The sequence below is a fragment of the Thamnophis sirtalis genome, unplaced genomic scaffold (assembly GCF_051295495.1).
Source record: "Thamnophis sirtalis isolate CommonGarterSnake01/CBP01778 unplaced genomic scaffold, rThaSir2_p1.2 scaffold_1, whole genome shotgun sequence".
Classification (NCBI taxonomy): Eukaryota; Metazoa; Chordata; class Lepidosauria; order Squamata; family Natricidae; genus Thamnophis; species Thamnophis sirtalis.
The window spans coordinates 31,961,079-31,976,569 of NW_028261381.1; the positions used below are offsets into that span (position 1 = coordinate 31,961,079).

At 41.8% G+C, this 15,491-nt stretch overlaps 1 protein-coding gene across 1 annotated transcript in view; it reads left to right on the forward strand.

Annotated features, from left to right (window-relative positions):
- The window catches only part of ACVR1 (activin A receptor type 1), an 84,500-nt gene that overhangs the window by 48,529 nt on the left and 20,480 nt on the right, over positions 1-15,491 (forward strand). Inside the window, exons 3-5 of the mRNA XM_087710295.1 lie at positions 304-377; positions 10,030-10,290; positions 12,156-12,373. Coding sequence (XP_087566421.1) covers positions 304-377; positions 10,030-10,290; positions 12,156-12,373 — 553 coding nt within the window. The remainder of the gene's footprint in view (positions 1-303; positions 378-10,029; positions 10,291-12,155; positions 12,374-15,491) is intronic.

Genomic DNA, 15,491 nt, shown 5'->3' on the forward strand with positions numbered 1-15,491 from the left:
ACTGCTGGTAGCAATGGCTTGGAAAGCCCACCGTCTCAAATTTGCAAGAAGGTTTCGTATTTGTAAATGCATTATTTTGTAGACATTTGGCTGCTCTTACAAGTTTGTATTTTTTGCTATTCGGGAATCTAGCCTTTTACAAACTCTTCATGTTAGTCAAGCGGCTGTTAAATGTCGTTGGGAAAATACTCATGCTTGTTGATTGAACAGTGCAGAACTATCAAATACAATTGGTATTCCGCTAGAATATGCTTAGTTCTGATTTCATTTTTTAAAGCAAGAATATTTTTCCTCTTTTTTTAGATCTACAATGATAAATGGACTTATGATTGTTCCTGTTCTTGTGATGATAGCTTTTCTTTCGCCGAGCAAGGCTGGTAAGTATTTGGGTTTCAGATCATATTTTTCGATAGGTTATATTGATTCAGTGAGAAGAGCTAACTACACAGTGGGACATTCATGTTGTATATTCTTTTTGCTGTGGCGGGGGTGTTATTTGCTCCAATTAGCAATTCAAGGTTGCAAGTCCCATGTTGTCCCAAGTCCCTTCTGACTCTTGTCCTTCACGGGTTCATTATCATTTGAATTCCTGTGCTAAGCAGAAGGGTGGACTGGCTTGCCTAAATGACTGCTTCCAGTTCCACATCCTGGAAAAACAGAGAATTCCATTTCTGTTTCTAGATCATTAAAAACAAAATGTTCTTGGGGCCATGCCTTAGATTTTGTGTGTGATCCTCTCCCAACTACTATGAGATTTAGTTCTGTCAGCAAAGTTGGCCATGCTTTTGATGTCATTTTGGAGCATAGTTAAGATTTAACTCTTAGCAGGGCCTTCAAAAATTAAGAGTGAAGAGATGAGGGAAGCTACACCCGGAATATTGAATGGCAAATGCAGTGTTGAGTTTGTCTATAGTATAAAAGTAGGTCCTTTGGGATATTTCAAATCTATTTATTGTACACGGTTGTTATCTGAGGGGTCCTGGTGCTCTCTGAGCTTAGTTATTTTTAGATGTTTCATTACCCAAACAGGTAACATCATCAATGCATGGGTGGGTTCCTCTATCAGTTAGTACTGGTTCGCTCGCGTGTGTGCACCACGTGTTGCTCGTGCATGCACAGTTGACTGTAATTTGTTCTGCGCATGCGCAGGAACATGCCAGCAATGGCAGAAGAGACTGGGGAACCAGTTCGGGGGCGTGGCCAGCCTGGGTCACTGATGGTTCTGCGACCCAGGCCGAATCACCACTACCAGTTCAGCTTAATCGGGAGCAACTCACCTCTGAATCAGTGCTACTTTACTCCCTGCTAGGCCTGATTACGTTACCTAGTTTGGCTAATGAAATGTCTGCAAGAAAACAACCAAACACTTCACAGGCTTTACAGCCCTCTCTAACCAAAGTCAGCCGATTGCCCCCAACAATCTGGATCCTCATTTTATTGACCTTGGAAGAATGTTAGGCTGAATCAACCTTGAGCTGGTGAGTCTTGAACTGCCAAACTGCTGGCACTCAGCAGAATTAGCCTGCAATACTGCATTCTAACCACTGTGTGCCATCATGGCTCAGAGGGCCCCACAGTTCAACCCTGAACTACAACTATTCTCCTTTATTAGTACTGTTGCTATCTGCTTAAAAGCTAGGGATTGAAGGCACATGAAAACCCAATGAATAAATAAATTTGAGCTGGAATCCCTTTATGTCCTGCTGTGCTGCTTTTCCTAAAAGAAATGGTTTGGGACAAAAAAGCGATGGCATTCAGCCCAGAAGAACTTGTCAGGTTATATAAATAGGTTATTGGCATAAACACTATTGTGCCATAAGTTAAATATGTCACCAAGACACAAAGCATGAACAGTTTAGCTAAAGTTAATGTAGGCGTAAAATTTGGTTTTTCCTTTCTCAAGAGTCCTTCATGTTTTGAGGGAGTTGTGTTTTGAGTATGACTATTTCTGTAGTATGAAATGAGTATGTTATGTTTTCATATTCCCCTCCACCCTCTTTAAATTAGTGATAAGCTTTATTCTTTGAGTGCAGATTTGCTTTATTCTGAGCCGAACATAACTGAAAGTCTTCGATAGGGGAGGAATGTCTAGTGGTACCCATTGTACAAACTTCCCTTTATCTTGCTAGATTCCTGATGTTTATAAGGTCAGGTATTACTTAACCCCAATAAGAGGGGCCTTTTTGCTTGTTAAGAGTACTCAGCCTTTAAAGTTGCAGTAGCATAAGATTGCAAAAAAGTAACTTCTGGGATGTTTGAACAATGAAGCCTTTTATTATCTGCACTGAAGCTCTCCATTAGAAGTACCGGTAACTTATAAAATAGAAATCAGTGTCTTCAGAAATGAGGCATGTATCAGTCATACATTGCATTGGAATTCTGATAGTTGTAAACGATAATTACCGTACTTTTCGGAATATAAAACGCACCTTTTTTCCTCAAAAAAGAGGCTGAAAATCTGGGTGCATCTTATACATTGAATACAGTGGTTTTTTGCCTCCCGAAGCCCCGTCCCCTTCACCAAAATGGCCATGCCTAGCCTTATGGAGGCTTCCAGAGAACTCCTTGGGGCTGGGGAGGGCAGAAATGAGCAAAAAATGGACCGTTTTTTGGCCCCAGCAGCACTCTATAAGCCCCCATAAGGCTATGCATGCAATTTTTTTGACAAAAAACGGGCCCAATTTAGGTGCTGCAGGTTGTCAGTGATTTCCTTCTCCAGCATATGGATAAATACACCTGGAAACATCTACCTACCTACCTACCTACCCTCTCTCTCCCTACCTACCTACTGTATTTCTCTCTCTTTCTCTATCTACCTACCTACCTACTCTCTCTCCCTACTTACCTACTGTATTTCTCTCTCTCTCTCTCTCTCCCCACCTACCTACCTACCTATCTACACACTCTCTTTCCCTACTTACCTACTGTATTTCTCTCTCTCTCCCTCTCTCTACCTACCTATTTTTTTTATTTGCCTTTTCAAAACCTTCGTGCGTCTTATACTCCAGTGCATCTTTTATATATATATATATATATATATATATATATATATATATATATATATATATATATATATATATATATATATATATATATATATATATATATATATATATATATATATATATATATACACATACACACACACACACACACACACACACACACACACACGTAGTATTTGTGCTGATAAATAAATAAAGGGAGCCCTTACTGGGATTCGATGGTATGGCTAGCTGATGAGAGCTAAATAGCTTGAAATAGATCTATACTAGTCTCCCTTTATTTATTTATCAGCACAAATACTACACAAATGTAACAAAGGCAACAGTAAAATATTGGGCTTTCTGTCTGGATCGTCTCTTGTGACGAGCCGATGGACAGAGAATGGAAGCAGTTAGCTTCCTCCCATAATTTGCATACACACACACACACACACACACACACACACACACACACACACACACAGAGAGAGTATATGCATGCGCACTCGTACAAGGAGATTATTTTAGATCCCAGATCAGGGGTCCTCAACCACTGGTCTGTGAAACCGGGCTGCGCAAACAAGTGAAGCCCCATCCATGATATGCAGGCAGCACATGAAACCATGCCCCCTCCGTGGTCTGCAGAAAAACCCCTCTCCACAGAACCGGGCCCTGGTGCCTGAATGTTTGGGTATCACTGTCCTAGATGTCTTCCCTTACTCCAGGATCCATAAAGTATTTCTCTCCTACTGTTCAGACAGATACTTGAACAGCAGAGGTGGGTTGCTGCTAGTTCGGCCAGACCAGTAGTGGAAGTCAAGCCTAGGTCGCAGAACTGGCAGCGACCCAGGCCTGCCACACCTCCAAACCGGTTCCCTCGCCACCACTGCACCACCGCCATTTTGGATTTTAGTGACTGCGCATGCGCAGTTCACTGTAAATTGTATTGAACAGCGTGTGTGCCTGACGCGCAAGGGTTGTGAACCAGTAGTAAAACCGGCAGCAACCCACCCCTGTCGAACAGTATCTGCTTTTCTTTAGGACAATTAAAAAACACTGTGCAGATAGTCCTCAACTTACAATCATTTGTTTAGCAACCCATCAGAGTTACAATGGTATAAACAGAACGATTATGTAGCATGTTTATATAACATCTGCTGTGAGGATATTCCCCAGTTTGTCAGGCTGACCCACAGTTTTCACTATTATATTTTAATGCCCTATTCACAGATTAATATAGACAGGCTTATCACACTGCTTTTAGGCATAATTTTTCTGCTGTGCTTTGCTCTTTCCCTTCAACATATCACTTTCAATAAATGCAGATCAAAAACGAGTATTTGCCAGGATAGAAAACTTAAGCAAAAAAGCTACACTATTCAAATACACTGCAGAGCACTGCAAACTGTGTCACAGCATGAAGGATAGAGTAATACATTTTCTAATGCCTGCTGTGTTATTTTGTACAGCATTTGTTAGTTCAGATGGTATGTTAGAACAAGTCATGTTGCTCTTTAAGCCTAATTCCACAGATAAGAAGTACTAAAATAAAAGTAGAATGCCTATTAAAGCCAGGGGTTTTATACTTCCCTTCTCCCAAGACAAGTGCTTAAAGATATGCCCAGGTGTTCTTTTACAAAGGGGAAAAAAGACAAGAAAAATGATTAAAAGTTTGTCAGCAGCAAAGCAAGTTGAAATATCCAAAGGACCTCTTTTTTAAAAGAAAAAATTATTAAAACATAAGGAATGTGAATCAATACACAATCTATTCAATGATCATTTATTCTGTTATGAGAAACACTGTCAAAGGACTTGAGCGGCCACAGTGGAAAGAACAATTTTTTCAAATTTCCATTGAAGTCCTTTGAACACATTAAATATTTTCAGAATTGTATATTGCTGCAGACTGGCAAGGGATATGGAAAATTCAGTGGTAGTGTCAGAAAGTTATATTTATAAAGCCAATTATTGGCCAGAGAGTTACAGATTCAAAAAAGTTATGGATTAGGTCAAATATGCCCATGAACATCCAGAATTGAGGCACAAAGCTGACAAGGCAACTTTGCATATTAGTTGCCTTTATATCTTTCCAAAGTTTGGGCAGCGAGGAGTGGGATTTGAGGTTCTCCAAACTGCACAAAATCTTAGCTAGAGGATCTCCCGAACTCCTGCAAACCCCCAGCAGCCCACCCTGAATGTTAATGATTACTTCCATTTACAGTATTAACATTTCTGTGTCTACCTCTCTTAATAAGGAGACGTAAAGATGTGCTACGTTCTGTCAGATTCAGCAGTATATTGCGCCATTAAAAAAAAATCTTTTCAAGCTACATTCTAATCAATAACTCCATAATTATTGGCTGAGAACAAACTATGCTCATAAATATAATATACCAAACATTTTTTTATTAATAAGCCAACTTGTAAATAACAAATTATGCAAAGTAATGCGGTTTTATATCTGTGAAATGTGCTAAACGTGTCACAGGTTTATTTCCATTTGTTCCTCCACAAAATCTTCCAGATATCCCCCCCCCCCCCCTTCAGCATTTTTGAAATTTTACATCTCTGCTGAAGGGGAGGTGTTGGCATCCCGTAAACTGAACCTTTTTAGTAGGGGAGAGTAAGATTTCAATATTTATATCAAAGCCCCCTCATCAGATGATACAGCCAGGATTTTCTGGCCCTCAAGCTACTCTGGCTGTATTTTAAGGGTTATCTGGTTGCATTTGAAAGTTACATGTTGAACTTGCATTTGTGTTCCTGATGGGATGTTGGTAAACTTGTGGAAGAAATAATGCCACATTTACGCTTATTAGAACCTCGGAGCTGTGAAAGAACAATGGAGAGGTTATTACTATAAGCCTATAAAGCGGTGGTCCCCAATCTTTTTGGATTTGCAGACTGGTGGCGGTGGGAGAGGGAATAGTTCTGCGCAAGCAGTGGGCACTTGTGGGCCCAGCTCCATTTGTGCAAGCGGTGGCCCATGTGCCCGCAGCTTGAACAAATGGAGCTTCAGACACAAACACTAGCATCTGCCACTTGTGCAGTCTGGGGGTTGGGAACCCCTGCTTTAAAGGAAATAAATAAGTTTAGATTTTTTTTAAAAAAGTTTCCCTTGCAAGTTGTGTCCAACTCTAGGGAGTCGTGGTCATCTCTGATTCACAGCTGAAAAGCCAGCGTTGTCCAAAGATGCTTCTGTGGTCATGTGGTTGGCATGACTATACTCTGAAGGTGCACAAAATGCTGTTAACCCACCCACTGAAGTGGTACCGACTTACTTGCAGTTATATGCTTTTGAACTGCTAGGTGGGCAGGAGTTGGGGCAAGTAAGGGGAGTTCACTCCATCATGTGGTACATGGGTCTTGAACTGTTGACCTTCCAGTCGACAAGCCCAGCGTCTTAACAGCTTGGCCACCATTGCCCCCAGGTTTAGATTAACAGAGGGCAATTTCTGCAGGCTCAGAAATCACGCCAGTCTTTGCCAGACTCCAAAGCTGGACCTTAATGGAAGAGGTAAGGGATTTTGACCCTTAAACTCCCAAATTTCTGAAAAACAAAGATCTGCTACATATATATGCACCATAGATCTCAGTGAACTTCAAAGCAAGGAGTTTCCACGTTCATTTTTAGAGTAGAATAGAATAGAAGAGAATAGAATAGAATAGAACAGAATAGAATAGAATAGAATAGAAGAGAATTCTTTATTGGTCAAGTGTGATTGGACGCTCAAGGAATTTGTCTTTGGTGCATATGTTCTCAGTGTACATAAAAAGATACATTCGTCAAGAATCATAAGGTACAGCACTTAATGATAGTCATAGGAATATCAATAGCAATCAGGAAACTATCAATATAAATCGTAATGATACAAGCAACAAAATTACAGTCATGTAGTCATAAGTGGGAGGAGACGGGTGATAGGAATGATGAGAAGACTAATAGTCATAGCAATGCAGCCTTAGTGAATGGTTTGACAGTGGTGAGGGAATTATTTGTTTTACGTGATTCACTCCAACAAATCCTCGAGTTATGAATATAATTGTCAGCATCCATTACATTCGTAACTCGAGGACTACCTGTATTCCAGTAATGAATATTTGTAGCTGAGGGCTGAACTGCGGAGTCCTTGGTGCTCTCTGAGCTTGGTTGTATGCTTGCAGATGTTTCATTACCTGTTCTGACCCACCTTTTCATACACCAAAGCACACTGAGACAAAGATACTTCAAGGATTTATTAACACACAGACTAGACCTTGGCAGCAATCCAGCCTGCCAAGATAGCCACGATAGCTTCTCCAGCTCTAGTAAATACGTTGATTCCTGCGACGAGCGACGAGCGTGTGGAAAGTCATTCCTTTTGTAGTCTTGAGAGGAGCCTAATTACCACCAGCTGAGTTCAATTATCTCCTGTAACTGCATAACTGTTCTTTATGCCTATTAGTCTCCATTGCCAGGCATCCAGGACCAACTCCCTTGTCTCCTCCCCACTGCTCCAATGCATGATGTCAGGATCACACTCCCTTGTCTCCTCCCCATTGCTCCAAGGCATGACTTCAGGAGCACACTCCCTTTGGCTTTCACTGCTGCTCCATGCCTCAGGCACATCCTGGTGGCCAACCAGCCTCTCTGATCCCTGCTCGGAGTCGGAACCCTGTCCAGGGTCCTCCACATCTTCCAGAGCCGACTCATAGGGCCCCTCGCTGTCGGAGTCTGGTGGCAGCTCCAACAGCTCCTGCTGGGCCACAACAATTACCCAACTAGTTAATTTTCCTAGTTGGATAACAAAATGTCTACAATCAAACAACCAAGCTCAGAGAGCACCAAGGACCCCACTTTGATTGTTTATTGACAAATCAGATTTGTTTTGGAGTTGTAGTTTTAAAATACAAAGTATGGAATTGCAGTCAGGAAATAAAACATGTGCCAGAACTGAAAATCAGGGTCCATGCCATGAATTATTTTTAGATGTTGTTTTATGTAATTAGCTCTGTTTTTCCTTCAGAACCATATGTTCTTTTTCCTCAAGTTTAAAACTGTATAGCTTTGATTATATATAAATACACAGACATGTATAGATATTGATGCAGATAATGTAAGTTTCTATTGCTTTGCCAACAAGGCACCTTGCAGAATAAATTTCACTGTTTCCAAACATAGCTTAGCACTCATTGGATAAAAATATAATTTGGTTAATTTCCAATTAGTTTCAGTCTGTACATACGCAATTCTTGCATATCTCCAGAACCCCAGATGTATAGGATCATTAAGTGATCAACAGAACACTTAACTACACTTCTAAGGTGTAGGAGGCATCCTCACATTCCTGTTCCCTTGGTCCCTCTTCCCCAAAGATCTAAAAACCACTATTTCATGGGACAATTTATCTCCTCTCCTCTCCTTCCCTCTCCTCTCCCCTCCCTCTCCCTCCCTTCCCACTCCTCTCTCACACAAAAGCAGGTGATTTTTTTCCCAGTAGATGCCCAGAAGGCTGGGATTCTCAAGAGTCAGCATATTTTGGTTGTCACAAAAGAGTATTATTTGGCTGCGTTGTTTTATTTTTAGACCTACTTGGGAGGTATTTGTTTAATGTTCTGCTTCATATGCCAAGTACAGTTGTCTTTCCTTGACAATGGTGTATGTAAGTGAGTAGATAAGGAGTGGCGTTTAGTGCTACATCTTGCATGTTCTGTGTCCTATTCCAAGTGTGCCAGGTGGATGCCTTCTCTCTTTCTCCATGCTGTTTGCTTGATTATATTTAGATAAATCTATTCCCTTCCTCCTGATTTTTTTAAAGTGTAATTTAATATATCCTTTGGAGAAGATATTTGTTGCATGCATGTCGTGATCTCTTGCGTGGAGCTTGATAGTTACATTATTGATAGTAGCAGGGGTAGGTTCTGGCAGTCACTACTGCCAGTTTGCTCGTGACCATGCATGCTTGCGCTTGATGTGTGCTGTGCGTGCATGTGCAGTGCAATAAAAATTGCTATGTGCATGTGCGGAGCCATCTTGTTTTTTGCTTCTGCACATGCACAGAGCAATTTTGGAGAACCGCTTCAGGGACATGGCAGGCCTGGGTCGCTGGCACTGGGTTCCAATGACTCAGGCCGCCAAACCACTACCGCTTCTGCCAAACTGGTCTGACCCAGTAGGAACCCACCACTTGATAGAAGCCAGAAAAGCCACACAAAGCTGTGGAGACAAAGGGAGAAGATGGAAGGTTTTCTGAGAATGCCAGTGTCCTTGGGCAATGGCCTCCTTTAAACAATGTTCTGAACCATCTTTATGGAAGCTTAACTATGGTGAGATGTGATATCAGCATCATCTACAGTGTGCTTTACAAATGGATGACAAGCTAGGATTATGGATGGACTTACATATATTGAACCGTTGTCTGTCCAATGTTGGTTTATTGAATAAGTTTTTAATGAAAATAAGCCTTTGTGCCTAAACCAAGAAAGCTATACATTATGGCTTAGTATGGTGTTTGATTAAGGATAGCTTGTTGAGTAAGCCTCAGTTGACCATGAGTTCAAGTCCTACATTAGCCATGAAAGCCAGCTGGTTGACTTTGAGCCAGTGACTCTCTCAGCCAATTAGCCTCCCAGAGTTATTGTTTTGGGGAAAATAGGAAGAGGAAGATGTGTTGGATATGCCTTGAGTTATTCGTAAAAATAATAAAGGCAGGATACAAATAAAAATAAATGCATTGGGTTTGTACATATATTAAATTCTGAACAGTGGTTTGCAAATCTCTAGTTGACTCCCTACCCTCATGGTAAGCCAAAGCCAAACAAAGCACATTTTGGCTTAATATGGTGTCTGCTTAATTTAACCTTAAAACATAAACTCAACAGAGTTATACACAAATGCTTTGCAGTTTGCATTTTCATGGAATTTTAATGCACTATACCTGAACCAAGAGGGGGAAATGGATTCTGCAAAAATGTCCACAAAACTGATGATATTTTTTGATGAAATGACTCTGAATGTATGCATGCACGTGGCTTAATAAAATGGTCTGTTTCCTTTTCTCCACAGACGACAAGCTAAAATTAATGACCGACTATGAATGTGTGTGTGAAGGCATGTCATGTGTGAACGGAGTCCGCTGCAGAGGACATAGGTGCTTCTCCTCCTTGAGCATCAACAATGGAGAAAGAGTTTATCAGAAGGGCTGCTTCCAAGTTTATGAGCAGGGGAAGATGACATGTAGAACTCCTCCATCCTCAGATCAAGCAGTGGAATGCTGTCAAGGGGACCTGTGCAACTTCAACGTAACAGCAGAGCTACCAACGAAAGGTGAGACTTTTTTGTTTCATTGTTAAAGAGACCTCAGCAGGGGTGGGCTTCAAAAATTTCAGCAACGGGTTCTCTGCCTAGTTGCTGGGTGGGCGTGGCCAGGGTGGGCATGGCCAAGTCGGCCTCCTGCACCACGGTGGGAGGGTGGTGCGTTTTCGCCTTCCCCAGGCACCGGAGGCTTTCCTCGAGCCTCTGAGAGGGCAAAAACTGCCTCACCCGGGCTCTGGAGGCCCTCTGGAGGCTGCATTATTAGCCTTCCAGAATTTCCAGGAGGCCCAGTTTCCCGCCTCCCCAAGCTTCTGCACAGACCCTGCACTTATCTCACATTCAAAATGGGTCGCGTGGGATGGGTTGGCAGGGGTTGAGTGGGCAGAGCCAGCCAGGTGTGGAATTTGGAGATTCTGCAAACCAGCCATAACGTTAGCTACCGATTCTCCGGAATCCATAGCAGGCCATCTCTGGACCTCAGAGAGGAAGGCCCTTCTACTGTTTAGTCCAGTAGTTCTCAACCTTCCCAATGCCACGACCCTTTAATACCGTTCCTCATGTTGTGGGGCCCCCAACCATAAAATTGGTGTCTCGGTTCCTAAGACCATCAAAAATATGTGTTTTCCGATGGTCTTAGGCGACCCCTGTGAAAGGGTTGTTCGACCCCCCCAAAGGGGTCGCGACCCACAGGTTGAGAACCACTGGTTTAGTCTTTCATTGTTCGTTCGGCAGCCTTCATAGGAGATCCAAGATCTGTATGCTTGCTCAGAGCACAAGTGAGTTTGGGCAGCGTTCCTGCTTTCTGCCCACACAAGGCTGATGAGGGGGAAAAAAAACATTGCTATAAATGGCCTGTGAATTCATGAGTGAGTGAGTGGTCACAACCCCTAATTTACACATATTGGTGAATAATGCTGAATTGCAAATTTAGAACACAATGACTAGTTGTCTGAGAGCAATAAACAACTGGAACATAAAAAATGGTAGCTTCATCTACCATATTTTTAAATTATTGTTAGTTTATTGATCAAAACAAATGTACAAGCCACTGTTTTCTATCAACAGAAGAAAAGCTGCCCACCTCATGATTAGAGCAAAAGGTACAAGTGTCCAAGCAGGAGAGTGATAATCAGCATAACTGACAAGGAAGACTTGATCTTAGTAATGGATGTTGTTACAAACTCCAAGATTAGTGGAATATTGAGAGAGAATGACTTTTTCTGCTTGCTTGCTTTATTTTCTCACTGATAGTAGCGTAACTCCTCATTGCACCAGGTTTGCCCTACTGTGCGTGAATTTGAGTATCCATGGGGAATTTTTGTACACCACTTTGCCCCCTACTGTCAAAACCCAGAGTATTCTTTTCCAGAGAGCGGCAGGAGAACAACACATGGTTTTTGATCTCCTTTCTCAGCGCTCTTCCATTGCAAGGGGAGACACCTGTCCTTGGGCTCCCCTTCTTCTAATTAGTCTTGCTCTTAGACCAGGGGTGTCAAACTCAATTTCATTGAGGGCCCATCAAGGTTGTGTTTGACCTGGGGGTGTGTGCGGGGGGGGGGGGGGCTTGGTTAGCTTTCCGTCAATCGTGGTGGCCCAAGCACTCCACCAGCGAAAAGGGGCTCCTGAGCTCTCTTTTTGGCTGCAACGGCCTCCTGCAACCCTCTGCCAGTGAAAACAGAGCTTGGGAGGGCTTCCTGCAGGGGTTGGTCCTTTGCTGTTTCTAGGGCGGCCCTGCAGGCCAGATTTAAGCACCCCATGGGCCGGATCCAGCCCCCGGGCCTTGAGATTGACACCCCTGTCTTAGACCACGTTTCTCAAAGCCATCTCCATCAAGCTTTTGCCTAATCATATTTTTGGTGTTGTCTCTCTTTGTGAAGGGCATCCATCTCAAGGGAAAGCCGTGGGTTACACCATGGAAATGCTTGTCATTTTCATACTGGCTCCCGTTATGGTGCTGATCATATTTTCGGCAGCAGCAGTGCTGATCATCAGAAAGATCCGGCAGCGCCATATGGAAAGGCTGAATTCAAGGGACGCAGAATATGGCACAATTGAAGGGCTCATAGCCTCAAATGTTGGCGATAACACATTGGCAGTAAGTAAGCCTTGTCTTGTGATCTGTTGCTAAGCATCTAATAACACTCTTTTTCTTTCTAATCAGATTGCCCGAAATGTGATGTGTACAATACGAGCACTGCATAGTCCCCCATTTATATTGCCTATACAGAATAGTGCCAGAACCAACCATAGGAGAGCTGTCAAAGATGTGGCACATAGGAAGATTTGGTGGACACTGAGACACACTTAGATGGATGCACCATTAAGTAGTTCTTGCTCAAGCCTTGCTCAAGGGCTATTCCAAGGGCTGTATTGGCACTGGCCTGACTTAGAAGAAAAACAGGTTCCTACTTATTAACCCAGTTTTCCAAGTTTATCCACTCTTCCTTTAGTGAGAACCTCAGTTAGCAACCTTTTGTAAATACCATGGTAATAAAAAGATTCATTTCCCGACCAATGTGCACATTTACAGCCAAAATGTGTGTGCCTTGACAGCAACACACATTGCGGTGAGATTAATGCTAGTGTAGCTGTATGAGAAAACCTTTTCTGAATGAGACAGTAGCAAACTTTGATTTACACATGGATGGATGGATGGATGGATGGATGGATGGATGGATGGATGGATGGATGGATGGATGGATGGATGGATGGATAGATAGATAGATAGATAGATAGATAGATAGATAGATGATAGATAGATAGATAGATAGATAGATAGATAGATAGATAGATAGATAGATAGATAGATAGATAGGTGATAGATAGATGCTGTAGGTAGATAGATAGATAGACAGAGGGGGGAATGTTTCTGTATTTTAATTTCTTTTTCCATCTTTTTTCTTTTTCAACTTACCTTGCTAGATTTTTTCTTCCTTTCTTATTATCTACTTAAACTCAATTAATACAATTATTTTTAAAAATGAAAGGCCTACAATGATGTCATGTAGGAAAGAAAAATGCTTCACATAATAATTAGCTTCCTACATTGGATTAAGCCAGTGATGGCTAACCTTTTTCTAAAGGTGTGCCAAAATTGTGTGCATCTGCACACATGTCCCAGCCACCTGCACATGCGCGTGGGGAGTTTTTACCCTCCCCAGGCTCTGGAGGCTTTCCTGAAGTCTTGGGAGGGGAAAGAACAGCCCAACCAGAAGTTCAAGAACAAATTCCCTGTTGGCCCATTGGGCCTCTTTTTTTGTCCTCCGGAGGTTCTGGAGGCTTTCTTGAATCCTGGGGAGAGTGAAAATGGCCTTCCCTGGCCCTCCACAAGGCCGAAAATCAGCTGGCCAGCGTGTGTCGTAGATTCACTATCACTGGACTAAGACATAATGGGGAAGGTTTAATTACATACAATGCATTGGGCAAATTTCAGTTATTTTGCTATGCAAACAATAAGGTTTATTTAATAAATCATTCTTGATGACTTCAGGTGAACCCAATTGATCAATATGCAGGTATATATTATATGTTTGCATCCTATTGTCAATCCACCATGTGTGTTGCAAAATGCAAGGAGGCAATTCCTTAATCTAAGATCCGGCAGTATAAAATATGTCACAGCAAAGTTAAACAAATAGGAGGCTTAAGGATTAATAGGAAAACAATATAGTTCTGTGTTAATAACTGTGAGGTTGGCTCCCATTAACAGGTTTATAGTGTTGTGAGTATGCAAATCATTGCAGTAAATTCAAGTGAGTTTTCTCCTGACTTTTGTGAATTCCCCAATGGAGCTATGCCCTTATAACTGTACTTACAAGGTGTTGCAAGTGGCTCAGAATAGCTCTGGGTAGTGAGATGGATGGCATACAGATTTAACAAACAAATAAAATAATTGTAGCATCACAAATCCTTAGGGTGGGAACTAACTTAGCGTGTAGCAGTGGTCCCAGAACCTCAAGAGTTTGTGAACTTCATGGAAGAATACAGAGCCCTCTAACAATAATGATTTTCACCCCAGATTTTTTTTTAATCCTGTAGAGGCAGCTTTCCTCTTGTAGCAACTTTATGTGATCATAGTTGGCTGTTATAAGCAGCAAACAGGTAGCGTTTCCATAGTTACTGCAAGGTATCTCAGAAGTGTCCTTAAGGGAATAGATTAAGCAGTGTACACAGTTACATTTCTGTGGAGCAGGGTATATTCTGTTTAATGAGAACCAGGGAGCCCCAATGACTATCTAGGGAAAAAGGCTCGCTCTGGGAATTTAACATTTGATTCCTCCCTATTCCCAGCAGATTCCTGATCCAGTATATTTCTCTTTTCCACACCATATTCCTTTCTAAGAAAGCAGCAATGTATGTGTATGGAAGAAGGGAATGAAAGAAAGCATACAGGTGCACCTAGTAGGTGAAGGAGAAGCATGGCTCAAGGAAAAACTCTGCAAAATCTGTTGTTACGGGAACGGAACAATCTAGAAAGTTCTGGAATGTTCCATGTGTCCTTGACGGATCTGGCCAACACTCCATTTTGAGGGTGGTCTAGCAATTTCCAGAAGTTTTGTCCCTTGAATTAGAAACTTTTACACAGTGTTCCATTTTCAGAGAAAGTGTGAACACTATAAATGCTTTTGATTATTGTGAAGCTTCCAGAAAATGGCCAAGTGACTCCATAACAAATTGGTATGTCCAAAACAGGCTTTGCACATAATCAGTATCTCCCCCACATACAACTTGGAATTCTGTTTGAAGAGAATGGAGAAATTTTGAAGACAATAATGTGGCCCGTGTAGTATGTACAAAGAGATTGCATTTCTAGGAATCAGCAGTGGAGTACAAGAAGTCCTTGACTTATGGCCACAATTGGGACCAGAATTTCCATTGTTAAGCATGGTAGTTGTTAAGTGAGTCATGGCCAGTATTATGACCTGTTTTGTCTGGTTGGTAAGCAAATCATTCAGTAGTTAATATTGGATCATGTTGTTAAATGAAATCAGCTACTCCCGTTGACTTTGCTTAGTAGAAGCTGGTTGGGATTACTAAAATTCACCAATGACTGAAAACCTCTTATGGACTTTTTGCATGAGAAAGAAAATGACTTTGTGATTTATATTTCTGATGATTAGAAAGAATAGGTTATAGAAAGAAGAGAGTTATAATGAGAGCCTGGTTGAATGAGAAATGTATGTAACATTGTAATACTGGCATATTGGAACTCA